Source organism: Gambusia affinis, linkage group LG03 (genome assembly GCF_019740435.1).
Source record: "Gambusia affinis linkage group LG03, SWU_Gaff_1.0, whole genome shotgun sequence".
Classification (NCBI taxonomy): domain Eukaryota; kingdom Metazoa; phylum Chordata; class Actinopteri; order Cyprinodontiformes; family Poeciliidae; genus Gambusia; species Gambusia affinis.
Window position 1 is genome coordinate 15,756,971 of NC_057870.1, and position 26,818 is coordinate 15,783,788.

A 26,818-nucleotide genomic window follows, 5' to 3' on the forward strand; every position below is an offset into this window, starting at 1 on the left:
CATTTGGTTCTTATTCATACTGGATCACTGGTTAACTACACACTGTTTACTGTTTAAAAAAAAACAGCAGTGATTAATTATTATAAAACATCCTTCTCAACAGGATTATTTCTGTTAGCACAATCATCACTTCTTCAGTTTTTCATGTGAGACAGTTTCGTTGTTTCATTTACTGGAGGAAGTGAAGACACAGAGGAGTCCAAGTGAAATTACACGATTTAGCCAACAGTGAAACCACAGCTATAAATCGGATACCAGTCCCACTTCTTCCACAGTCAACATTCAACTTCCTCATCATCTTGCTGATGAGCTGCACATTTTCCTGTAGCTTTATGACTCTGCTTCACGTGCAACTACACACACGTACACACACGGATGCGTGCGCAGGTCTTACACAGAGGGTGATGGTGAGAGGAGCGAGGTGGGGAGGCAGCAAGCAGAAGGCCAGTCTCAGGTAGTTGATGAAGCCGTCCTCCACGAAGCAGTCCGGCGTCCTCTTCACGAACGCACATCGCTCTGCAGCGCTGTAGTTCATCACACGGTCACACTGCACAAATAAACAACTTTCTTAACATGTAGATAGGAGCGCTGGCATCAGGATGAAGTAAAAGTGTAGGCAACCGCATCGCTGCAAGTTTCACCATCAAAACTGATTTATTGATTCGATGATAAAAAAAAGTGCAACACAAAGCACATAACGCGAATGGTAGCACTTTAGCCTAAAAACAATATGTTGTGTGATGAGCGACTCTAGCTGTAACAATCATATTCTAAAGTTTCTTACGTACAAATGTATTCAGTCACTGAAGCAAATTTGTATCTGCATTCTTTAATTTAGTAACACTGGAAGGTCAGTCCAGAATCTCTGTATTTTTAACTATTTGGATCACTGCTGCATAACCAAAGGGCTCTGAAGTTATTAGAGGTCATAAGTAGATGATCGGATATTCTCCTGCAGAGTTTACTGCTAAGGAGCAGATCTCATGGCTGCATCAATTATGGCAAGGACCACAAGACCTGATCTACCTAAGTATTTCAGATCTTTGAAGAAATGCAGTCAACAGCCTGAATAAATTGTGAAATAATTCTTTAGTTTGAAGGATTGCACTCTGCTGATTGGATACCAACTTCAGTGTCAAGAGCCATTAACGAAAAGTATTTTTAGAGTGCTTCAAGGGGAATCTGTTTACCTCCCGGCATTTAAAAATAAGTGGCTGTGCCGCCCCCACATATGTTGCTGTCCTGGGCAGTGAGTCACGTTTCCTGTAATAAAAACTGCATAAACAATATTCTTTTTTTTTTTTTATGTCTAAAAACATCTTTAAATTAGTGAAATTAAAACCATTTCAACAGTTTAAATTTTAAGGTACAATACAAAACTGTTTTTAATGTAAAATTGTACTTGAGCTTGTTTTTAACAGTTTATTTATAACTAGAGACATGAGGCACACTGAATATTGGTACATGAGGGATCATTTTCTGGAAAAAGGATCCTGCACCTGACACGTCCAATGTGCTTGAGAAAGGAAGGACTGTGAACAAATATTCGTTTGCACATCGGTCATAACTAACACGTAATTACAGAAATCCATATCTAAACAGAAAGAGCTTCCTTCATACCTGTCGCCTCATATTAATCATGTGACAGCTGAGCGTAAACTGCAGGTATTTATTCTGTCAGTTTGTTTAGAAAACCAGTGATCAAATCTCACCCACCTCGTCGCTGCTTTCAGACATCACGGCTAAACTGGTCGGTCCAGTTAAGCCAACACCAGGCTGGGTGCTGAAGTTCCCGGTGCCCGACGCGAGCAGCTGGCCGCTGGGCAACAAGGCCAGCAGCAGAGCCAGGAATCCACTGACAGACATGACGATCCAATTTTTATCCTGGAACCGCGTCCATACTGCCGCTGGTGGATTAATGGGACTCTGGTGGAGTCCTCCTAGCTGCAGACCCGACTGCTTTCATTAAACCAGAGAGCTACAAGAAAAATCTAAAAATACCAACAACTCTTGTTGTTGATCTTCCTGAAGCCTTCCTCCACCGAGCTGACACTGGCTTGTTTGTGAACACTGAGCGCTGAGATTCGGTGAACATTAGTACACCTACCTCTGCAACTCCTCCCACTGTTTCTAAAGACCCGTGATGCGTTCAATGTCTCGTCGAAAACACTGAGATCCGACCTTTGAAATGGGGAAAACATCAAGATGTCAATAAAATGTAATAACATCTTTTTTTTCTAACTTTCATTTAGTATTAAGTCGGATTTATAATCTTTCTAGATGAGGATGACTTTTAATCCTATAATTATAATTTTCAATTTTGTTTAAATCTTAAACAATAATTTAAAAACAATAAGTGACATAAATGCACTCAATGAAAAAGTTAAAATATTTTCTTTTTGTTACTGTTACAGTAAAAAAAAAAAAAAAGCTACCTTTATCAATTTTTTCAAACGGGTCTGTCCTGTATTACTGCTCGTCATTTTCTTATCATCAGTTTCAAAATGCTATTTGCTCATCACAAACTTCCGAGGCCTTTGCAATGTTTTACTAAAATGAAGTTGCACACAATTTGGGTGTTTGCCCGTTGTGTGATAGCCGATGGTAACTTCTTTTTGTTCTGGATTTCATTCAGGGATAACAGACAATAAAGAAATAAAATTGCACTGAACTAGTGCAATTTTTTCCAAAATTGTAATAGACTTTTAGTACTGTGTATCCATTTATGCAAGTTTGTTTATTAACTATTACAAAGTTATGATGAACACAACTTTGTGTTAATCATAACACAAAGTTATGATTAACTTTGTGTTAATCATTGTGTCGTTTGTGTTCATCATAAAATCTCAATAAACAAAGCATTAAGATTTGTATTTGTAAAGGGATAACATGTGAATATTTTTCCAAATGACTTTATTTGAAGATTTAATTACATATTTTTCACTCAATATGCATAAAAAACGAAAAATAAAAAACAAAAATTAATACTTTTAGTGTTGAATTTTTCAAGACATTTTATCGCATATTCAAAATACAAAATTGTGCATCTTTTGTCATCATTCTCAATATGCTTGGTGTTCATCTTTTGATATAATTAATGGTGACAAAGCATAAAAGAAATATGAATCAGATTATGTAATTATCAATATTATCCTTATTATGTATTATTAATAAGAGCACACATTTTCATACCAGAACTAGGAAAAATGCCTCATGGATTTTCATCAGTCACAGTCCTTCTTCTATTGCATGTTATCCAAGTTTTGCTTTTTTTTATTAACTGCTAATTAAGTAGAACTATAGCAGAAAATTCTGACTACTTTAATAATACTATCCAAAAAGGTCAGTATCCTAAAAACAGAAAGATTTATTATCCAGAAAGTCATCCTTAATGCAATTGCGAAAGGCAAGATTTTCTTTTTATTAATAGTAATAATACGCTCACTACATCAGTTCAGATCATAAATCTATCAGCATATGAAAGTTGTTCACTTTTGAATAAGGTTATCATAAACCAGTGCAGCATCCATGGATGCACTGCTGGAATCATAGCAGCCTCTCTTCTGTTTAGATGCCACCAGACACAGCTCTTGTTCGCACCATCTAATAAAGCAAACCAAAAAACACGATCAATGAACATGTAATATCTGCTTATTTTCCTGAGAAGTTCAAGAATGAGTTTTGATCTGTCAGTTTTTGGTTTGTCATACCTGAGAGCTGCATAGGTATCATTTGAGGAGGCATCTTTCCAGCATGCATGGTCAATGAGAAGAGCACCTGTTAACACACACAGTTAAGGCAGACAACTTTAAAGCACTGCTGTAACACCAAGGATTATTAGATCAACACAGAAGTAGAAATTAACAATATTGCTCTGTCATCCACAGCTGCTTACAACTTTTCAGAATTTGTCACATTTGAAGCAAATTATGAAGCAGAAGGAAAAATCTACAGTTTTTTTTCTATTTAAAAGAAATCTGAAGAGTGTGGTGTGCATTTGTATTTAGCCTCCTTTACTTTGATAATCCTAAATAAAAATCAAGCAGTGCGGCCAGTTGCCTTCAGGAGAAAAATCAGAATCGGATACATTCAAATTTGTCGTCGTGATTTTACAAAAATGCAAACGGTTCTAGCAGTGTGAATACATTTGAACAGAACTGAAGTTGTTGCATGTCTGAAGTCACAAGTGCTTGTGAAACACTCACCCGCATAAATGCGAGCCAGGCTGTATGCCAGATCTCTGGCTGCCAGTTCGAGGCAGCTGGGTGATCTGGTAGCCGCTGTCTGAACAAACTGCTCCAGTTCAGACAGAGCACCGCCAACTGCCTTTACAGCCGGGTCCAGTGAGGAAACACCCGAGGCACCCGCAAGCAGCGACTGCAAGAAAACAGCCACAGCTGTTTCACCTGCTTCCAGTAACACACCTTGCCCAACAGTTTCTGGTTCCCACTTCGTACCTTGACGTGTGCAAAGTAAGCATGCAGAACCATTCCTGAACTACGGGCCAAACAGCGCAGCACATCCAGAGACAAGACATTTGTTGTTCCTTCCCATATACTCAACACCTGCAGGAGAAACAATATGTGAGTTTCAAAGATCATAAAAAGGCGGAAAAAGGTGGCTGGTTGCAACGGCACCTGAGCATCACGGAGTATTCCAGGCATCCCAGTGTCTTCGATGTATCCCTGTCCGCCAAAGCTTTCCAGGCCCTCAGACACAACAGCTACAGCCTGAGAGAAACACATAGGTCAGATACTCGGAAGACTGAGATCAAACACTAGTTTTATATTTGCAAAAGCAGCTCACCTGCTTCCCGGTGTACAGCTTGACCACCGGGGTGAGCAGACGAAGGAGGTGCAGGTCGAGCTGGCTGGCCAGGCCGCTCTCCTCTCGACCCAATAGACGGCACACATCCATCACAAGAAGAAAAGCTGCACGCGTCTCCACCTGTTCAAACCGAAACACATGGAAGAAGGTCCTCTGGCTGGGTAACAGTAGAACTGAAACTTTTTAGCCCACATGCTGAAGACCTTGTTTGGCAAAAATCTAAAACTGCAGCCCAAACGCAACATAATCTATGATGAGAAAAGATGGTGGCACCATTATGCTGTTCGGAAGATTTTTTTTTTTTAAAGCAAGACAGTAAACCTCGACATCTCAAAAAATTTAAAATTAACATTCAAATTCCAAAATATTTGATCAATCACAAAGGGAATTTAAATAATTTCACAACTAATTTAGTTATGTTCTGGAACACTATCCAGGAATTACCTAAGAACACACAAAGAAAACTGCTAAAACAAGTCATTATAGCTGTTTTTAATTATAAAGCTATCATTAGCTTTATACAGCATGGCATTTGAGGAGGGGAATGCAAACTCCTGTAGTTTTTAAGTGAATTTTCAGATTGGAGACAAACTGTTGTTGCACACAATTAAAAAAAAAAATTTCATATTGGCAGGAAAAATCTCACTCCATCTCATTGTCATTTAGCAAATGATAGCTAAGCTATCATTAGCTTTACAATTAAAAACATACATCACTTTGTTATTATTTTGGCAAAAGTTATTAAGATGCAATATGGAGGCCCATAAGAGCCACGTGAAGCTCTGTAACCGTAGGTTGGAGACCACTGGTTTGGGTCAAAACATTTTAGAATTGCATAGTCAAAGTCCAGAGCCGAATCTGATTGAACTTTAGCCAGTCTTGAAAATTGCAAATTCACAGATGCAATCCAGTACTACTGAGCTTCAGCTATTTTGCAAAAGGAGAAAGCATATCTTTCGATGTGCAAAGCTTTAAGAGACATACCTCACCAGACTTGCACCACCAGCTGCAGAAAGGATCTCGACAAAGTTTGGATCCAAAGGATTAAATATATATGCAGGTCAAACTGCTCTGATTTTTATATTAAAAAAACAACCTGAAAACCATTTATCTTTGTCCTTCCAGTTTACAATATGTGTTGCTCTGCCACATAAAATTCCAATAAAATACATTGAAGTTTATGGTTTTAAAGTGACAAAATCAGAAAAAGTTCAAGTCATGTGAATTTTTTTTTGGTAAGTCATTGCATACCACTTCTGCTGCCTTACCTCCATTCTTGCAAGCGTCTGCATATGCAGTGGGTGGTCTTTAAGAAGCTTTCCGAAGGCGGTGCGGCGGGTGGCATAGTCACGCGCCAACTGGAGCACTCTGTGAACAGACACATTATTTAATCAGCTTACTGAGGCGAGGCCTCCACAGAGTATTATGATGTGGGGTCCTGCCTTCTCATTGCAGCGGCTGCAGAGACGCTGTTGTGAATCCTGGTTATTGTCAGCATGTTGGCTATGGAGGCCACGCCTCTGCCTTCCTCTGAGAGCTGGTGAAAGAGGAACAATATCTGCATCAGACAGAGTAGCACCACAACATGAGGCGCAGCATTACGAATGAAAAATTGTTACAATAGAGCAGAAGCAAGGGCACTCGGTCAAAACATAGAAATCCAAATGATCAGGAATGATGTCCTGCTCCTCACATTGACCACAATGAAATATTTAAGTATGATGTTCAAACTGCAGACAAGTCCTGCGTGTTTGGAGCTGCTTACAGTCCAAAGCTCAAAGCTGAGGAGATAAACTAAAATTGATTTGAAAATTAGTCCAAGTCAAGGCAAACGCTAGAAATCCCAGTTTACTGCTGCACAGCATTTACAATTCAAAATAAAGCATAATTTTCTTTCTGAAAACTAGGTTTCTGGGTTAAAAACAAATAATAAAAACCACAAAAATCCTTCTGAATAAAAAAAAGAAGAAGTTCATGTTAGTGGAATTTTAAACAATAGTTTCTTTTAATAATTTGTTTAATCTGGGAAAAAATATTAATATCATATTGCAGCAACAGTTACATTTAGGAGAGGCTTGTTGCATTTAGGAGAGGCTTGTTGCATTTGCACTCTACTGGAAGTTAGCACAGATCAAACTGAATGGATACTGAACATGTCTGCTTCTTGTTCTCATTCTTGCAAGAATGAATAAAATGCTGCTTGAGTGAAAAATCAAGCAAACGCCACTGACTCTGTATGCAGGCAGGCCGTCCAGCAGCAGCTCAGCAGTCGGCATCTGTCGTGTCCCCAGCTTGTCCTTCAGTCTCTGGACTTCGATACCCCTCAGTCGGCCGTCCTCAAATCGACTCACCTCTGCGTAAAAAAGAGACAGGCCCCTGCTGCCCTGCGGACAGAGACGAGGTCTGCTAGAAATGGTGCATTCACTGACTGCAGGATGATGTTGGTGGGAATCTGCAGTACTGGGGATGTTGATCCAGATTTGTCCTGAACTCTTGCCAAGGTGAGAGTCATGTCTGCGTCTGTGGCCGAAGTGAACCACTTGTAGCCGTGTAGCCTATAGGAGCCGTCTGCTTGGGGAACGGCCACCGTCTCCGTGCCAGCGCCTGAAGACAAAGAGAAACTAGGATAAATAAGAGAAGAGTTTTATTCGGCATTTTGAAAAATTCAACCGTCCTCAAACTCAGTGGGAGAAGATTCCTGAGTCCTGGCATTATTAGATAAGTAAATATTTAAATATGTTCCTCTGCTATTAACGTACAGTGGGATCTAGGTGATTTAAAAATATGCAGGAGTTATTCTCCTGAGTTTGAATTTCATGCCACCGCTCTGTTGCAGACAGCGCCCCCTGTTGTTCAACTATAGAATGAAGGCAGCACTGATTCACAGCAGATCAATGCATTTCTACTGACCCACATCAGATCCTCCCTGTCTCTCAGTCATCCACTGTCCAGACGTCCAGAAACGCTCAGGCTGCCGGCTGGTTAAGCGGTGATACGCTTCTTCCACTGTCGGCGAAACCCCTACAGACTTTACATACACAGACACACAATCCCTGACTGAACTGATTTGCAAAACTTTGTATATTTTAAATATACTTAAATGAGTTTTGCTTTGATGCAAGACATTTTCTTCAAACTCTAAAAGCTGCAGAAACATGTTGGAGTTATTGTTGTAGGTTTAGTTTAAGTGCAAATAAAAAGGGGAAAGATTAATTGTTTTTAACATTATGTAGCCTTGCTGAAAATCTTATAAAGACAAATTGCTGTGGAAAAATGTTCATACTCACACCCGTAGAACTTTTCCACATTTTGTCACATTACAATCACCAACTGATGGGATGGAACATAAATCTTCATAGTCTGTGGATTTTAAACTTACCTGAATGACCTTTGCGGCTCCATCTGTCATGGCGAGAGGACAGGTGTAGAGGCCAGACGACGGGGAGAATATGTACAACTTGCTCATCTGGTAAACGCGCCTGGAATGCACACAGATCCAACAGAAACGGATAAAATCTGGTTCTTAAGTTGAAGTAGGAAGAAAAAGTCAGAGGCATAGGCTTACCTCCACTCCCCAAATGTCTTGTCGTAGCCGATGGCAACCAGTCCTTCCTGAGCTGAGAGATCTTTAAGGCGTTTCCAGGCCGCAGAGGTCACAATGTGGTCCACTCTCCGACCCCAGGGATCAAAATGCACCAGGCGAGGAGGGTTGAGCTCACACTCTCTACCCCACGTGTCGATGTCTTTCGCCACACGCTCTCCAAAGGTATTCAAGTCAGACAAAATAGCCTGAGAACAAGACTAAACACACAGAATCACCTCAAAATTGTGGACCCAGTTTCCCATTGCACTGGGTGACATTTTCTCAGAATACCTCCCGAGGCAGGTGTCTCTTCAGGTATCCTCTAAGCAAGGCATCCTCCAGAAACGGGTTCTTCAGGACTGGCTGTTCCTGAAAGAACAATCCGACCCTGGCTCTGCTGAACGGCAGGTAACCTGCTGCATCCGATGCTGCCTCCCACAGATGTTCTTCATCAGATTTTCTTGCTCCGGGCTCCGCTGAACTGGCTGATCTGATGTGGACCAGAGGTCGAGTGACGCCACACCACAACCTGCTGCCGGCTAGCCCTCTGCTCAGGGCGGCTGAAGACGCTGCCATGGCTTTTGGATCTACTTGCTAACAGAAACAAGAGGACTGGCAAATTGCTTCTGCAACAAAACTGCAAACAAATGAATCTTTAATTGCAGTAGCATAGTCTCTAACAGTTAGCTATGAAGATACTGTAGCTGTTTAATCCCCTTATCATCCTAACAATAATAGTCATGGATTCTTCCTGTGTGTAGTTGTATTAATCGCAGATAAAGGTAAAGGCTAGGTCCTTTTCCAAAACTGTGTAATGATGACAGAGATATTAAATGCAGACATATGCAAATTCATTTCAAGTGTTTATCAGAGGAACATTACTTTAAAACAGCTTAATGGTGTTAATAGACAACGGTTAACCATCTCTGGATTCTCCAGGTGGTTTCAAGTCCTTACATTGAAACTGGGTTTGTAGACATTTCTTATAATTTTATAACATTATTTTTAGTCGTGGAAAGGAGGATGTCTGATTTGGGAACTGAAAGACATGGTGGTGGACTGATATTAATAAATCATGACAGATGGTCTGGAAAGCACATAAGATTCTTCTGAAAAAAGTATATGTAAAAATAATATAACTGCTTTTTTGTTTGTTTTTTAACCATGTTTTTTTTAATAAAATCTACTTTAAATGTTTGCTGTCTATTTTAGAAAAAAAAAGTTATTTATAAGATTAACAAGAAAAGAAAGAGTATAAATTGTCTTTACTATTTAGCTGATAAACACTGATAAGGCTTTAATTGGGATGCCGTGTAATAAAATAAAATACATTAGGTGAAAAGGACCGCGAGTCTGTCCCAGAAGTGGGTCAAAGGTCATTTGATTCCGTTGTCCTGTTTATACAGATCTCGCTGCAACATTTGTATTAACTTGCTGCTATGTCAAATTTCATCAACAACATGACGTTTAATTTCACTCAGACCTGTTAGTCTCTAGCTGATTTTTGGTTTTACAGTTTGTCAACAGGAAGCAACCACTGAGTTAACAGACTCGTTTTAACGACGCAGATGATACTACTGATAAATGCTATCACTCCTAGCAGTGTGGCATTGTTACCCCACTTGAATGCTGAAACTTATTCACATCAGATTTAAAAGGTTTTCAGATGTAAACGATGTGCAGATCTCCTTACCTGGCGTTAGCCGAGCAGCAGCAAGAAGCAAAATATCTCGCCTTCAAAATAAAAGTCGAATGGGATCGACATACGTTGCAAGTGCTCGTACTGCTTGGACGTATTTTGTCACATTAAAACATTGACTGTTTGAATTAGGCTGAAATACATTATTTTATGCTTCTTTCTAACCATTTGCTACATGTAATTTTTTCCGTGGCACCTACATGGACTTTGGAAACAGGACTTCTTTTGGCTTCGTACCTTAAAAATATTGTTTTGATAGAACGAAAAGCCAATAGTGATCCTATTATAAGGATCTCCATTTCATTGTGTTTTTTTAATAAACCTCTAAGGCCAGTGAAAGAAATTTTACTGAACTTCATTACATTGCATAAAGTGTGTTTGTTATGACCGTATAACAAACACAACTCTCCTGTCTTCTTGCAAGACAGCTGAGAGAACCATATACATAGTTTTTAAGGTTGGGAGAATGTCCTTGAAGGTAAATCGCCTTGCTTGTATAAATGTGCTGCACTCTGAGGGTAATCTCAAAGTCTCTCGCCATAATATCATGTGTGCTGTGTGGCGATGCTCTTCCTTTGCAGGCAGTTGAATAAATCTCACTAACTCACTGGGAGTCTCAATGTCATTGATTACAGTAAATACTCCCACCACAAGACCTTCAACAAAAAAAAAAAAACACTGTATCTGCAGGGTTCCCATAATACATCCTTTACAAAATACATTTCCTGATCAATTCAATAAATTCTGTAGATAGTTTCTATGATTTATGGATTCAAACTAGTTACCTAGTTGGGTTTTCATCCACAAATGAAATAACATGGTGTTCGCTTCTTATTAAGCATCATGGTACGAAGATTTTCCTGATTTTTTGCTTCTGGACAAACTTGCATCAGGTGACCCAATTACATTTGGAGAGCAATTAAATAAAATAAAAAAAAGACCCCAAAACAAATGACATTGTTCAGAATATCTGTCAAAATGTATTTTTCTTCAAACCTCAAGATTATGATCTACTTTTAGCAACAATATTCAGAATGCACAATTCATGGTCTGAAGTCAGACGTAATAAAATTAAATGGATGGTGAGAAATTACAAGTAATCAGGGTCTTTTACTTTGGACTTCAAGTTAATGCATCACACACAGGCAAACATAAGTGTAATGGATCCTGAACCAGTTTTATTGTTGTAAGTAAAGTTTGTCAAAAATACACAACACTTGTTTCAATTAGAACAAGACTGAAAAGCATGCACCATTCAATAAAACATTTCCATGACTTGCTAAAAATCTTTTCAAAAATGAAGAACATGGTCACTAAATGATAAACATACATTTAGCTTTTCTTTCAAAAATAAGCAAAGAACAATCAAAGCATGAATATAGTGGCTTTGAAGGAACGTTTGTACTGATAAAACCAACCGTGTAGTTCTCATTGGTGGATGTGGCATGTCACACTTGGCTCACTAACCGGGATGAACAAATAACGGGCAACACTGATGCTTTCCTTAGTGTACAAAAATAAAAGTGACTGTTTAGAGAAGTGAGTTTTTTTGACTTGCTGTGCTGCCACTTATGGTGTGTAATATCCACCTAGTGGGAGGATCAAATAAAGAACAAGTGTAGCTTATCACAAGCTGCACATATAAAAAGGAGCTTTCATTAACCTACGCAAATTATGTTAAATGGATATAACATGTTTTAAACAGATAGACATGGTCTATAAGGAGACATATAAAAAAGGGCTAAAAGGAAAACCACAGGGCTAACCAACAATACAGAAACAAATCAAACTTAGGATTTAAGATGTGGAGAGATCGAAAAAATTAAACATCCCCAAATATTCATGGATCACTGGACAGAAGCAGTGGTCCTTGGGAGCTGTCAGTCAGCAACAGTTGAGGTGAACACTCAGTCTTTATCAGCTTCTGCTGCGTTTATTCATTCAGCCTTTTTTTAGTCGCCTTTGGTTAGGAGGTCCTCTATGTATGCATCAAGTTCATCATCTGTGTTTATGTCAATATCCTAAAATGTCAAGAAAACAAGTTTCCTGAATTATGAACAGCATCAAATGGGTCAAACACGCAGCAATGTGAAAAACAATGTACACTTCAGATTAGTAGTTCTTACCTCTTGAACTTTCTGCAGAAGGGCTACAATGTTAGTCCGTAGTTTTTGTAGTTTTTCATCTGCTTCCTTCAGTTTGACCTCAGTGTTGTTGTTCTTTTCCTCCACAGCTTTGGCTCTGGCGTCAGCTCTGCTCTGATACGAGTTACACAACGACTGGAGACCCGACTCGTACTGCTGGAAATACTCTTTCTACAGAGAGGGGAAAAACTCTGTTAGCATCAGAACCACTTGCTCTATCTTTATGACATTCTCTTTATTTTATTATGTCCAGGGTCTGATGGGGAGATTGTAAAGTATCTCCAAGAACCAGCTGTTGCTCTACTGTCTGATTTATTGTCAGCTATATTCTCAGACCGCTCTGCTGCCGCCAACAAATACGGTATAAAAATTCCACCCTGTAATTAAAAATCTGTATCACAGGCCGTTTCTATCAATCTGTTTTTCTAACAAATCAATTCCCTGTGTTCCCTGACAAATCAATGTTGCCCTTTTGCAATGACATTCATGATGAAAGAGAACAAAGAGGGCAAAGTGGTTGTTTTCAACTGTGTTGAGTCAGATCTCTGAGTGACTGAACTGAGACAAAATCACAATACAGACACACACCATGTAATTTATGTTGTGTTTGTGTTCAAACATGGACTCAAACAATTTGTTGGACTATGATTTTCCTCAGCAAAAGTACCCACAAACCAACAACACACTGACCAGGACGTGTTTGGGTTGCGTCATGTTTCTCACCAGAGGAAAGGCCATCAGCTCCTCAGCTGTCATGCTGTTGACATCATCCTTGGGAATCCGGAAAGCAGGAGGGAAGAAGTAACGCAACATCGTCCTGAAACACAAACAGATTGAAGGACTTCAGTCACATCATGTGGATATTCTATGAAATTAGGAACATATGTTACGCCCCTTAGGAGTAAGAACTCTGTAGGGGAATAATGAAAACACGGAAACAATGTTACTACTTTTGTCTCCAGTGTTGTAATGGTAATATTTCAAAACAGTTTCAGACATTACACTGTCACATATTGAGTAAACATTACACGCATTCCGGTTATGCCAACACAGTAAAACAAACCTAACACACAAGACGCAGCTAACCAGGAGGTTAAGGTGAATATAGTAGCTCTTAGACTATAGTTATCACAGTCACCACAACGCTCCCTGTTCATTAAAAGAATGTAATCGATAGCTTTAAAGTTACACCTTATGAATAAGAACTTTACCTGTAGGGGAATAATGAAAACACGGACACAATGTTACTACTTTCGTCTCCAGTGTTGTAATGGAGGAGCAGAACCGTTACATTAACGTTCCCCTACATTCGATCAGACAAAACCAACCGAAACCCGAACAATTAACAAACTGTCATAACTGAAAATCTAAAAGGTTGAACTTTTCAAGAATTATAAACAAACATAGCCGAAAAAAGTAACATTAAAGAAAATACATTGTTTTTAGACTTCATTAAACTTAGGCTACCCTTTAGCATATCTGTCTGCAGCACCGAACTTGAAAGACCAAAACAATCGATCGCAGATCACTAGATCTTGTTTTCGCTTTTAGTTGTCTAAAATAGTTTTATAACCACTACACATACATCTTAACAATTTAAAATTATATTTAAAGTCCATTTATTTTTAGCATTTAGATGATCGTAGTCGATAGCTAACTTAGAATATTATAGAAAATCCTAAATATATATTTATCCAGTATTGTATGACGCTTCATGAAAAGTGTGTTTGTGTTCTCCAGGATTGTCAAGGCTATGATATTTTTGTATTAAAAATATTTCTACATTGATTCTAAATTAGCTGTAAGAAAGGGCAGAGCCATTGGGTGCAGTTCCCATCCAAAACAGTTGGTGGCAGCACCACCAAATTAGACATTAATTTGTGTGCAATTTAAGCTTGCACATAAATTTTTATATAGACACATATTTAATCACTTAAAGAACATATTTTCTATCTATGGTGCATGAATTGGAAAATACAGATGCATGTTTCTTCACTGGCTGTCAGCCATAATTGGTAAAATGAACCAAAATAAACACTTGAAAAGCACGATTCTGTTTGCAAAACCTACGTGAATCCTTAAGTGAACTGAATAAAATGCATTTTTTGATGATAAGCAGCTGTATAGTATGTAGTTCACCTCAACATGGCCACCAGGCTGTCCGTCACCTCTCGACTGGTTCCAGGCTGAGTCGTGTCGGGCTCCATGGGGGCCGAACCTTTCTCCGTCTCCTGCTGGGTGTCGGGAGTCTGGGAGTTAGGAGACGGCGGCCGCATCAACCGTACTTCATCGCTGCCTTTGAACACCCTTTAGAGAAACGTACAAGATGGAAATTAAAAATAATGTTCAGAGGTGTGAATTTCAATTCAAAATGAAGCGAGATGACGTGTCTTACCATCGGTCTTTGGGTGTCGCTCGTGGTACGTAGTCAAATTTGACTTTCCAGCGAACGCTCTGTTTATTTGCCTCCACAGCGATGACTTTACCGGTAAACCACTCCTTATTGACGCGCACTTCAACCAGAAGACCTTTGTCTGTAAAAACAAAATATCTGTAGAAAAAAAAGCACTCTTTTTCACAAATGACATTTTATGCATATTAACTGACCTTTCTGAGCATTTTTAGCGTCATTCTCTGGCTCCTTCTGCTGCGTTTTCTCAGGAACCTGCAAGAACACCAACATTTTACCACCACAGTACTAGAGCAACATTTTACTGAAGAGAGAGGGATGAAAAAGGAAAACATTTTTTGAGAAATTGTGATTATTGGGTGAACCTAGCATGCTGACTTAAAGAAGAGTGCTACGCGTTAAGACAACAACTAATATATTTTCAAAAAGTGATTAGAAGACACAAGAAGGTTAATCGGGTGAGAAAGAAATCTCTTGATTGTTAGAAACTGTGAGAAAACCCAGCCTGGACTTATTTTCAAGGAAGTAGTGATGGAGCCCTGTAAAGCTACCTTCTCTTTAGCCCCTTGCTGTTGTGTGGGAACAGCTTTAGTGACAGAGGCTGGTGTAGGTGGCTGCTGCCGTGCAGGAGTGGATAATCCTTTCTTCTCAGCATGAGAGTGTGTTCTATCCTGCAAGGTCAATAGCAGATCGGTTCTGACTGGAAAGCTAACTGAGCAGCTTGCATTAATTTGAAAAAGTCTCCAATTAAAATCCATCTAACGTAGTATTCTGCCCAGCTGGTAATCCACTTTGTTGTTGCACTCTGATTCTGTAGAGAGGAAAAGTTGGTTGAATCTGCATAAAGTACAAGGTGAATAATGGCTCAACATTACACTACATCTATGTTCACTGTCTTCATCTCTTATTTTTTCCCTCACAGCTTCATTTCATACGTCACATGAATATCTAAAAGCTAAAACACATATTTAGAGAATATGTAGGCATCTGTATGTGCACAATGTCTCTAGAAATAAAGAAGTTAAATAAAAGGTTTTCTTAATCTTTTTCTCATTTCCAGCATTTGTCCTAAAGTGTTGACATTCAGAAATTATATTTTTGACCCTTTCAGATTATAGTCTGATGATACATTCTCAACATCAAAGCTTCCATTACGGCGCCATGTGAGGTTACAGATCACGCTGATGTGATTAATGAAACAAAGGCATAACGTAAGATACAACAGGTAAAGGAAATATATTTCTAAAGATGCTATTCGACATGAATGTTTCACCAGCTGTTGGTAACAACCCAAGTAATCCGTACATAGGAAGAAACTCCTGACTGTGCATTGATGAGGTATGGGACAGCCTGTAAGTTCTTCACTGCGCCACAGCTTCACTTTACAAACTAAAAGGTTGCCAATGCCTTAACCAAAACCACCAAAGTGGCACTGACATGATGAAGCTTGCAACAACTCTATCTAAACATGGATTGATATTTAAAACTTAAATGCGAAGAAGACACATTAGTGTCTCAATTTGTCATTCTGCCTTGCAAAGGCAGATCATTGGAATCCTTTCAACACCTTCAGATTGAAGCAAAAATCTGTAAGAATAATCCTTTTGATCGAAAACTGATTTTGAATTAAGTTGTGAGAAACTTGAAGATTCCCACTCCTGATGTAGAAAGACTCAGTAGAATCTAATCTTTGGTTTTTAGAGTCTTCTAACCCTGTTGCAAGCATTAGTACCCATTATGTCTCAAGATTCTTTTAATATAATCATTAGATGCTTTTTATGAAATTAAATCAACTCTGTATTATTACCTCATCCAACTTCCCTCGTTTTGGAGGCAGGGGCTTCTCCACCACTTTACCACGGTTACCGGCAGCTGTAGCCATCTTGGATTTCTTCGATTGTGGTTCTTCTTCCATCTCCTCCTCACTGTCCTCTTCCTCCTCTTCATCATCGTCGTCTTCCTCATCCTCACTTTCCTCCTGCTCAATTATCCTCTTGCGTTGTCCAGCAGCAGCTGGTTTGATGGGTGACGCTTTGGTCAAGGACTATTAGAGGACAAAACAAGAGTATTTCAGATCTTCTCCAAAGGAAACTCCAAGAAAACCTTTGGGTAACTTAAGGCTTCGATTTACCCGAGAGCTGCGACTGGGTGGAGGTGTTTTTGCAGAAGCTTTGGGTGTAGCCTTTGTGTCAGACGGAGGAGTCTTTGCTGCACCTCTGGTCCTGGACAGTTCTGGCTTAAGCGGAGTGGGAGGAGCCGCAGACGCTCGGGTGGGACGCTGAGAAGCTGTGCGTGACAGAGAGGTGCTAGTAGCATTCTTCAGGTGAGCTGGGAGAGGCGGGGAGCGTGGGCGTGTCATAGTCCTTTCAGAAGACCTTGTTGCCTAAATAAGCAACATGGAGGAAAGAGAAAATCTAATTACATCAAAGTTAAAATAGCCTTCGAGAATTACCTTGGATTTTCATAGATCAAATTCATAAACTTCAGGGTCAAATCAGAGCTTTTCTACTTTGTATTTGAGGTGAAGAAAAGTAAAATTTATTTATATCCTAATGTAATTAGAATTTTTCAACACAACTCCAAGTAATTGTTAGTTTTCAAAATCACTTGAATCTATTTAACCCCTAATCCCCCCTGATAAATGCAGATTCATCAGAAACATTTTCCTATCAGGAGTAGAAATAATAAAACAGCAAAAAGATTAGTTTTAGTGCAGTTTTGTTTTCTAAATAATATCAACATAAAGCATTATAAGAACAGTAATGAGCACAGATGAAAAAATAAAATAAAATAAGGTTATGAAACCAATTTGATCTAGCAAACTTTAGGGAAAGAGAAAAAAAAATCAAAGTCATACCTGACCCGAAGTCTCTGTTGGCTTCATGCTGACTTCAAGTGGGAGCTTTTTGATGTCTCCTGCAGATTTAATTGTGCTGGTTTTCTGATTGAAAGAAATCAATTATTTATACTGTTATTAAAAAAAACCCAGAATGGATGAAAGGAGGTAGTAGAAAATAGATGTGAATAAAATACCTGTAAGGCTTCTAGTTTCTCCTGCTGCTGTTTGATTTTCTCTGCTAGCTCTTTCTGTTTGTCTTCAGCTGTTGGTTTGTCCTTCTTTAAAACACCAACAGGAAAATTCTGCTTCTGTTCTGGAGCGTCACATCTGAAACAAAGTTTAAATTATTGTAATAATTACAAATAAGACAAACATACTGGCACGAGGAAGTGTGTTACAAAAACAATTCAAATTTAAAGTGCAGATGTTTTTTGACATGTTCACTGTGCACCTGTCCTGGGCGCTGTCAGGATTCATGAGACAAACCCAGCTGTCAGGGTAGCGTTTGTCCACTGCGTCCATCTGGAAAGGCAGCGTTCTCCACTTCAAACACTTATCTAAAATAAAACATAGAACCACAGGGCAAGTTTGATCTAATGTACAGTACAGAGCAAAATTTGGACACACCTTCTCATTGAATTCAGTTAGAAAGCGTGTCCAAACTTTTGGTCTGCACTGTACATCCTTAGGGAAACCTAATTGATACCCTTAAAAGAAACACTAAATCAACATGTGCAACTTACCACACTGAATAGTAATGGGTATCTCCATGGCACGGCGTCGCTTGTATCTCAGCTCTGTAGATGGAGGTGCAGACCAGCTGGCAGACAGATATCCAAACTCATCCCAGAACTTCACAATGCCTTTTTGGGCTGCACAAACACAAAAACACAATTTCTTACAATGTCATGCAGTTACTAATTAGTTATTCTAAAAGGAAACAACCCTATCCTGCTGCATCTATTCAACATTCAATGTCGACATCATGTTAATACTGCCAGGAGTTTTCGGTCGGAAAAGTCAAAAATCCAACCCTTTTCTCATCAACTACAGACCATACTTACTGCAACAACAGTCTTCTGTGTGGAAGTTGTTGCTTTCAGAAAAGACTGTTCATTCAGAATGAAACTTTAAACATAAGTTTATTTAATATCATAAACTCAGCTAAAAACCCACAAAGCTATAATGTCCCCAACTACAAACCACTTTTTCTTTTCACATTATACAACTTGATCTGCAGCATTTACAGGCCTCAGTGCTTGAAGTCAGCAGCTGCTGGATGTAACTAATAAAATAACATGTAATCTAACTTAGTTACTTTAGAACTCAAGAAATCAGTAAAAAGAATTAATCAATAGACTGCTTACTTTTTCAAGTTAACCATGGAAACAATGCCAATCCCCAATATAAGATGTTAAATAACTTTCAAAATATAAACTCAGTAACTACTTATTTAATCAAAAACATTAACAAAAGTTTTTTTTTGCAGACATCGCTCTCACACATGGGAGAACACTGTCTCAACTTCTCAGATGGATAAGTACAGTGCTTCATAAAGGTTAGACATTTTGATATGCTGTTGATAAAAATATAGCACTTAATTCAATCACGTACCAAGAATTACTTTGAAAATCTGTCAGATAGAAAGACGTATTTTAAAACCTTCAATAATAAGCAGAATCACTTACACTGCTTCTACTAAGCTTTGTTACGGATGATACAAAGTGCAGTCGAAAAAATAAAAACTTGCCAATGTTAGTGTCCTTCCAGTACTGAGCTAAATGCTCTCCCATGGCCTTCAGTAAGTGTCGATATTCCTTAGCATCTGCAAAGTCCTGCTTGTTGTGTGTCGGCTCAAGCACCAAATACGGGACATCAACCACTCCGACAACTCCTCCACATGCCCTTAAAAGAGAAAGATCATTTTACTTTATTCAAGCCCTAAAGTGACAGAATGCTGAAGTGTCACTGTGTTTACGTACATGCCTCCCTCGAGCTGAGGACCCGTCTTCTCATACATCTTGATGAGTCGAGAACAGTTGTACACGAACATCCCGTCCAGCTCCCGCTGCCCAATATTTACTCCAAAAATAAAATTCAAGTCCTTGGGTTCCTTTAATGCTCTGAGGAAAAAGGCGAGTGGAGAAGATTGTTAATCCGAGTTTGCGTTCTGGATTAAATTGTGTAAGGCTTAGAAATGAATCAACAGCCAAGTTTTTTCTAGACTGTTGGTTAAAAGGGTTTCTACAAATTAAATTTTCATTCGGTATTGTTGAAGTTTATCTAGTGTGAGCTCATAAATCAAGTTTTCTTCATCTAAACTTTTATTAATTTTGATTAGTTTACAAACAAAGAAGAAAAGCTCTTTTGTTTTATCTGGGTTAGTGTAAAAAGGGCTAATTCAGTAGAATATGCAAAAGTATGTATACACCTGACTGAAATATCTCAACTGATGACACTTGGAGGCAACAGTAGAAAAAATGCTCACGCAGCAACATGAGCTGTTTCCTTTCTGTCTCCTCGCTCTCCTGTGGTTGATTTTTGATTCTGAGTTTTGATTTTATCGTTTACCCCATCCTCAGGCAGAAATGTGATCACTGACCCAACCTGTTTATTATATATTGACATTAATTTTATTATTCCTTTCATAAAACACAGTAACATGTCCTAATCAATCCAGTTCAGTAATCAAACACAAAGGTTAAACTAATAAGCCCCACGTGTTCTATTCATCGAGGTTGAGCTGCTTCAGAGTTCATAAAAATAAAAACTGTATGCACATGTGCTGCTTCTGTATAATACTAAGATGATTTCCCCTGATGCTTACTGATGCATATTAAAATATATCAGGACTTTGAACAAATACATCTAATTTGTTCAATAAGACATATTAAACAAACATATCTTTAAAATGAATGCAAGTTTATAAGGATTTTTAAAAAGTTGTTGTGGTCTCTAGCCTCTAGTTCACTGCCGTAGGTCTTACTGAGATGCACCCACTAGAAAGATGTAACAATAAAAAATATATGTTTAACGTGCGCTAAATGACAAAAGAAATATTTCTGCTGTATTGATCAAACGTTCAATGCCAACTGCATCTACTTCTGGGGGAAAACGTACTTCTGTTTGGCTTCTAGATTTCTCTTTCGAATGTCAGCGTCCCTTCGTAGCATCATGGCAGAATCCTGAACTTTTCTCAGAATTGCCTGAAGAAATGAAAAAAAGAAAACATGTGAGAAAAATCTAAATGAAATGTTACACAAAGACTCACCTCACTAAATGACAGAAAATCTTTTTAAAAGCTATCCTATGTCAAAAACTTGAACAGAAGATTTTTTTTTTACCCTCGATTCTTTTGACAGATCATTTCCTAATCTGGCCTCCATGGCGACGCTCTTACTCTCCGCCTCTCTCGCTTTCTCTTCAGCTGACATACAGGGGAAAAATTAGATCAGATTGACTTCAAAATACAGCAACTGTTTAATAAATCCAACGAATAACAGAGACACCCACCGATTTTTGCAAGATGATCTGCTTTCTTCACTTCTTGTTCAGCACGTGTTTTGAAACGAGTTGATGAGTATTTATAAACCCTTTATAGTAAAGAAACAGAAAAAAAGCAAAAACAAAACATAATTATGCAGTCAGTGAAAGCAGCATAAAGTGAATTCAGAGTCAATACATTTGACATCATGCTACCTTGGTTTATAGAGACAGCAGGAGAGTCTCTTGGTTCTGACTTTATGTCCCTGGATAAAAATCCTCATGCGTGGGTCGATGTACAGAACAGCAGTGTACGCTCTGAATGATCTCCGTTCTGGTTTCCTGTGCAGATGTTCAAAACATTTCACACTGATACTCATAAACAGTTACAGCATATGATGTCTTTCACATAATGTTATGGTTCCTTTGTTAGTCTTTCCAAGAAGTCCTTTGGCTAAACTCACACTCCTTCAGCAGGTGTCCCAGCCATGAGGATGTCCTGGTGGTCCGACTCTACGTCCAGCTCTGGTTCTCCATTGTCCATCAACTTTAGGTTGTAGACGACCACAAGCGTGCCTTAGGAAATAAACAGATGGAGGTAACCAATTTTATTCATGTCCTTATTCACAAATAAATTAAATAAAAATATTTTTTTTATGTGCTTACCACTGCTGCTTTCTATTTTGTTGAACTGCTCCATGAGTTGGTGTTCATTTTTAAAAGGAGAGTATTTGAAGATGAGCTCGGTTTCTATTGCATACTTCTCAGGGTCAGAGGTCAGGGGTTCCTTGGTTTTCAGGTCCCAGGAGGGGAGTGGCACAATCACCTGAAATGAGAAGATCAGAACCTTCAACACGCTGCCATAAAACGCTTAAATATCAGCCATGTTCTGAAAACAACTTGGTGGTAATTTGGATGTTTAAAGTCATAAGTTTCTTGTAGATCTCCACAGTTTCCAATAAATTAATCGGATGGATAATTAGGTATTTGTAAGACAAACTTTGTTAAACACAGACTTCCCTGAAGTAACTGGCAATAAATAAGGTAACGAGAATGTTTAGGGAACCAATGTTCCCTAATGTTGTTTGTTAAATTAAAAACAAACAACAAATAAGACAGTTTCATAATTAATTTCTTTCACGTTTATGAGAGCAGCCAAATTGTGCAATACATTTTCTGACAGTTCTCTGCATCAGGAGGTGCATAGTGTTATCAGACCTTAACATGAGCATGACCCATTAACTAAAACATCAACCCACTGAGAAAAAGATGGTGTCAGTGTATTTGTTAAAGAAAGTTAGCTAAAGTTGTTTCCACTTAAGGCTTGTAATTTAGGGAAATGATTTAAAACCGTTGAAATGCCACTGAACCCCTGTAGCTCAGAGCATTTGGCATTGTGGAAGAGAGGTGCAGCAGGAGAGTTTTGACATCCTCAACAACGCCATCATATCTCTCCTTAGACAAACACAGAAGCGCATCAAACATCCCGATCCTTGGCTTGAAAGACTCTTCTGATGGGGGCCTTTAATTTTTAATCAAATGAGAACAAAGAGTAAATGCTGTCCAAGGTGAATACCAAGGTGAATTGTTATTTGAATGTGTTTCCTCTTAACACAGCTCACTGCTGCTGTAAATCATTAGCTTAGTTTCAGAAACATTTGTTTATGCATTTGGCAGACACCTCTATCCAAAGCACCACAGAAATGAAAAAAGAAATGCATAGACCTATTTAGCCAAACCCAACATGGTTATTTTACATTGAATGCAGTGGTGTAAATGTCAAGTTACTCATTTAGCAAAGAGCAGTAACAGAAAAAGCTGTTTCCTTACAAAAACACAGAGTTCCTATATAAAACCTACGTAAGCCATCCCGAGGCAGCTGATGGAAATGAATGCCTGCCTGCCATGTTTTAAAAAGGCAGGCATTAAATAACTTTTAAACTAAAGTTATTTTTGTATCTTCACGCTGAGAAGTAGAGAATAGGTTTATTACTTGACAGATCAAAAGCAAATGACAAGAGGCTGAATAAACCTGCTATTGCTACGCCTGTGTATATGCCTCACTACACAACGTTTTTTTCCTAATAACACATTAAATAACTTTCAATGCATAAAATAGACACGCATATATTCCAACCCATGTCATTATGTGCTGCTAGAAAACACCATGTATTGTAAGTAAAAAAAGATGTCTGACCTCATCAAGCCCTTCTTCTTCATGGAAGGTCCTCGACAGGAAGAGACACGTCAATGTATTATCCTTTTTTGTGAACAAGATGAAGTCTTTCCCAATTCGCATTGAGCCCCTGGAACAACAAAGTTAAAATGCCATGTGAGACATTTTGACACCAACTGCGTACAATAAATATCAAACAGATTGAAAGCACTCACGATTTCAATCCATTTCCATACTGGCCGATCTGAGTGGACTCTGGGGAGCGCTTGTTTGACTTTCCAAACTGAATCACGTGGGTTGCCTCAACTATCAAAAAGGAGATGTTTCGAAAACACAATTAGAAGAGCACATCACTAAAAACCTCATTATGAGCCTACTTTAAGTCTTGCTTACTTGGGTCCATTCCAATGCCATCATCTAGAAAGAAAAGCATAAAACCACCACGAAGCTCTGGTCGTTTTTCTGGATTAGAAGCACAGACAACAATTATAAAATGCAGTCTGTGTGAACAACTCAATGTGTAAAACTGGTAAAGCACTTATAACTGTACCGGTGTAGATGTCTATTCTAGTTGCATTGGCGTCTCTGTAAAAAAAAAGAAAAAAAAAGAACGCAGAACTGTTAGAAAAAAAATCTGTTTAATGAACATTATCTTGGTAAAATTAGTTTCCAATCAAACTTATTACCTTGAATTGTCCACAAGCTCAGCCAAGGCTCCAAATAAAAACTCATGGGTTGTCCTAAGAACATAAAATTAAGATTCTTAGTCCAAAGGTAAGTACTAGGGCACATTCTCCTAATATAAATAATCTGAAACTTCTTGTTACAAATTTACAGTATAAATTTATTCTGTCTGTAATGTTCTGTAAACTTCATGTGAGCATAACTAACAAACTGCCCAGCAGCACCGTAAATTGTGCCAGCCAAGTACCCTGATGGCAACATAATAATGCAACTCTTCTTTTGTTCCGTTTTTGTAGAGGCAGTTGCTTCTCTCCAAATATGGATTTTTCTCATACAAACAAACTTTTATTACCCAAGCTTTAGGTGTATATATACATATACTTGTGCACCTCCAATTGAACTAATCCTCTCAACACTGTCTGTATCCCTGTTGCTTGAGGCCGTTTTTTTTCCCACTTAACTTCCCAATAAATTTGCTAGGCAGAAGAATGCTATGAACAGTTTTTTGTTTTTTTTTAAATTGTGTGTTGTGGTTTAACCTCCCTGTGGAGGGTCTTCATGTTAGCAGTTCTCTATATGATTGTGCGGGTCTTGACATTCATGTTCTTTCACTAATGAAGTTGAACAACTTAACTTTTCAATAATATTCTAACTTATTGAGATTAGCCTGTTTACAAACTAAATCAAAACCTGAGTTATGGGAGGTAAGACTTGTTGGAAGAGCTTGAATTGTAAGGTGTGTCCAGTGAATGGTCGTGTAACAGTCTACACATTAACACAGCCCACAGACTGTAGCGCTAATAACCTCCCTGTAGCTGATTCAGATCTCACACAGGACTCAATGTTTCTTTAAAGGTATTGTAAAAGATTGTGATACCACTTTTTCATGATCCATCATCTGTTCTGTTAGTGTGTTCACTGACAGAGGAAAGAGCTTTTTATGGAGGGATTCCTGGTTTTCATCTGGCTTACAACTGAAAATCTTGAGTCTTATGTGATTTAGTCTACTTCTTTTGTCATAAAGTTGAGTTGCTCCAAGATCATAAACTGGTCATATTGTCAATGTTTGTACTTACGAGTTTGTATGCAGGTACTCAAAGGTAAGCTGAGCTCTGCTCAGGTTGCTGTAGCTGGAGTAGGCCATGGCCCCTCAAAGTTATGGTCTACTTCCTTCCTGTTTGCCTTCTTCCTGACCAAACGAGCTCTAGTCGAGAGCTTTCATTCTAAAAAGGGAAGTTAAAGTTACAATCACCGGTTATATGCATTAAACTGCACACCTCCCAAATTCGTTAACTAACAGTCCGACGTAAGACAAAATTAACTGATATGGACGCTATGCAACATAGCAAAAGAAACACTCACGTAAAAGACTCCCTGCAGGTGAAGGTAACTCGGGTGGACCACGTGGGAGGCCTGTTGAAGAACAACAAAATGTTGTGACTTTATCAAGGAGCGTCTTTTGGGCGCAGTGCTGCCTTAATACACGTTTCCACATATGCCTGTCTAAAAGCAGCATACAGACAAGCTGGACTTCTGGGAGGCAATGCAACTTTGTGTTTACTTATGTATGCATGTTATAAACTGCTTGTCTTTTGGACAACCATTGTTACTAATGTTTACCGTCTGGCTAAAACTGCAGCTAACGGACATTAGCATCCCTTAACTGTTTATGGGGCAACGACGCTACTAGCTAGCCTTTCACAGTCGTTAGCTAAATCTTGACATTTTGACCAAATTTGCAGGCCGTTGTAATACGACAGAAACTTCGCACTGTAATAATCACACGCTAGAGGAATAGATAGTTTGTAACATTACGTCTTGGTCTCCTTGGCATAAACCAATCCCACAGGCCGCGTAAAATCCAGTTTCTTCGACGGCGATAGTTGATTCCCCCGTAGCGCCCTGACAATATACAAATCCCGCCTCTGTCTTTCCGCAGACCAATAGGAAAGCAACATGGCACGATTCTCACTAACCATTGGTGAATACGTCCGTCTACGTAAGCAAGATCACATACCGGTGCACACGATGCGTTGAAGCGCACCTGTTTGCGCCAAAATGTAAAACTAATATCAGACAGATAAATCTCAAAATGAACAACGATCAACTACATTTGTTGGGGAGGTTTTAATACATATGTCTCGTCTACTTTCTAACATGCACACATAAGAAACTAAATTTATTGAGTGTTAGTTTAAGACCATGGTCTTCAAACTATCGCACCAGTACATGGAGATAGCTACTTGGGCCGGTTTAACATGCATTTTAATTTATGGGCTTAAAAGGACCAGGCAGTCAAAAATGCACAGTTCAAGAGTCCCAAGTTCAGTTTAACAAGAAATTTCCACTCAGTTTGGGATTTTATTTCAGCGTTTTTCAGAGCTTGATAGCTATGGGAAAAGAAAATGTTTGTATGGAAAGATATTAATATTGCCAGATTATTCTCTATTTCTTCATTATTTTTTGTGTTTCATTTTGGTATTCTTGCTTTATTCGTTCTTACCTTCCCTGTGCTCTTCCTTCCTTATAGCCTTTCATCTTTGTTATTTCTTCCTTCGTTCTAACCTTGCTTCCTTCTGACCTTCATTCTTTCCTATGTCCAACTTTTTCCCTTGTGTTGTTCTTTCCCTTACTACCTTTCTGTCCATGTGTTGTTCCTCCTTGTCTTGTGTGTCATTGTTCTTTTTTAATATAAAACACAGAAAACTCTGGAAAGTTGAGTACTGCAAAGCTTACACTTTTAACAAAATTGTATGAACACTTTATCACACCATTTCTATTTTTGTGTGCTTCTAATCCCTGGTAGGACTAGATGATTAATGGCTGATAAGATATATCCACTGATCAAGTCAAAACAAAAGATAGATGTCAAAACACTTTGAGGAAATGTGGTTGATTCATAACCACATTTTCTCAATCAATGTGGTTGATTCATAACCACATTTCCTCAAAGTGTATTATGAGTAAAACTAC

At 38.6% G+C, this 26,818-nt stretch overlaps 3 protein-coding genes across 4 annotated transcripts in view; all 3 read right to left on the reverse strand.

Moving 5' to 3' along the window:
* Window positions 1–2,118, reverse strand: part of slc8b1 (solute carrier family 8 member B1) — a 9,354-nt gene extending 7,236 nt beyond the window's left edge. Inside the window, exons 1-2 of the mRNA XM_044112808.1 lie at window positions 1,717–2,118; window positions 395–547 (exon numbers count right to left, since the gene is read on the reverse strand). Coding sequence (XP_043968743.1) covers window positions 395–547; window positions 1,717–1,866 — 303 coding nt within the window. The 5' untranslated portion in view covers window positions 1,867–2,118. The remainder of the gene's footprint in view (window positions 1–394; window positions 548–1,716) is intronic.
* An 889-nt stretch (window positions 2,119–3,007) lies between these two features.
* LOC122828850 (acyl-CoA dehydrogenase family member 11-like) lies at window positions 3,008–10,203 on the reverse strand. Its single transcript, XM_044112814.1, has 15 exons — window positions 10,104–10,203; window positions 8,702–9,004; window positions 8,393–8,628; window positions 8,207–8,306; window positions 7,738–7,855; window positions 7,289–7,431; window positions 7,059–7,211; window positions 6,270–6,364; window positions 6,096–6,195; window positions 4,807–4,947; window positions 4,638–4,730; window positions 4,458–4,565; window positions 4,206–4,377; window positions 3,711–3,777; window positions 3,008–3,603 (listed from the first exon to the last, which is right to left on the reverse strand). Exons 2-15 carry the CDS (start codon window positions 8,984–8,986, stop codon window positions 3,489–3,491), a joined length of 1,926 nt encoding a protein of 641 aa, XP_043968749.1. The 5' UTR covers window positions 8,987–9,004; window positions 10,104–10,203; the 3' UTR covers window positions 3,008–3,488.
* A 1,058-nt stretch (window positions 10,204–11,261) lies between these two features.
* morc2 (MORC family CW-type zinc finger 2) lies at window positions 11,262–25,809 on the reverse strand. 2 transcript variants are annotated; one of them, XM_044112815.1, is made up of 29 exons: window positions 25,661–25,809; window positions 25,208–25,258; window positions 24,922–25,068; window positions 23,848–23,901; window positions 23,712–23,746; window positions 23,555–23,623; window positions 23,377–23,467; window positions 23,183–23,291; window positions 21,652–21,811; window positions 21,450–21,561; window positions 21,202–21,327; window positions 21,016–21,095; window positions 20,847–20,929; window positions 20,623–20,708; window positions 19,485–19,625; window positions 19,253–19,407; window positions 18,246–18,374; window positions 17,954–18,059; window positions 17,697–17,829; window positions 17,521–17,604; window positions 16,795–17,046; window positions 16,471–16,707; window positions 15,215–15,334; window positions 14,861–14,918; window positions 14,649–14,787; window positions 14,393–14,560; window positions 12,977–13,070; window positions 12,236–12,424; window positions 11,262–12,130 (listed from the first exon to the last, which is right to left on the reverse strand). In XM_044112815.1, exons 3-29 carry the CDS (start codon window positions 24,987–24,989, stop codon window positions 12,062–12,064), a joined length of 3,147 nt encoding a protein of 1,048 aa, XP_043968750.1. In that variant the 5' UTR covers window positions 24,990–25,068; window positions 25,208–25,258; window positions 25,661–25,809; the 3' UTR covers window positions 11,262–12,061. The 2 variants fall into 2 exon arrangements, with proteins under 2 accessions (XP_043968750.1, XP_043968751.1); XM_044112816.1 differs by lacking the exon at window positions 15,215–15,334.
* Window positions 25,810–26,818: the final 1,009 nt, after the last annotated feature.

What these genes read in the sequence shown, in the direction of transcription:
- LOC122828850 (XM_044112814.1), bottom strand. Translation starts at nt 8,986, where the DNA reads ATGGCAGCGTCTTCAGCCGCCCTGAGCAGAGGGCTAGCCGGCAGCAGG. An exon ending in ACAGGGAGGATCTGATGTGG is followed by an intron (nt 7,432 to 7,737) that starts GTCAGTAGAAAT and finishes CTTTGTCTTCAG; the next exon opens with GCGCTGGCACGGAGACGGTG. An exon ending in GCAGCCGCTGCAATGAGAAG is followed by an intron (nt 6,196 to 6,269) that starts GCAGGACCCCAC and finishes GTCTGTTCACAG; the next exon opens with AGTGCTCCAGTTGGCGCGTG.
- morc2 (XM_044112815.1), bottom strand. Translation starts at nt 24,989, where the DNA reads ATGGCCTACTCCAGCTACAGCAACCTGAGCAGAGCTCAGCTTACCTTT. An exon ending in TGGCATTGGAATGGACCCAA is followed by an intron (nt 23,468 to 23,554) that starts GTAAGCAAGACT and finishes CCTTTTTGATAG; the next exon opens with TTGAGGCAACCCACGTGATT. An exon ending in CCTGACAGCGCCCAGGACAG is followed by an intron (nt 17,830 to 17,953) that starts GTGCACAGTGAA and finishes ACTTTGTTTCAG; the next exon opens with ATGTGACGCTCCAGAACAGA.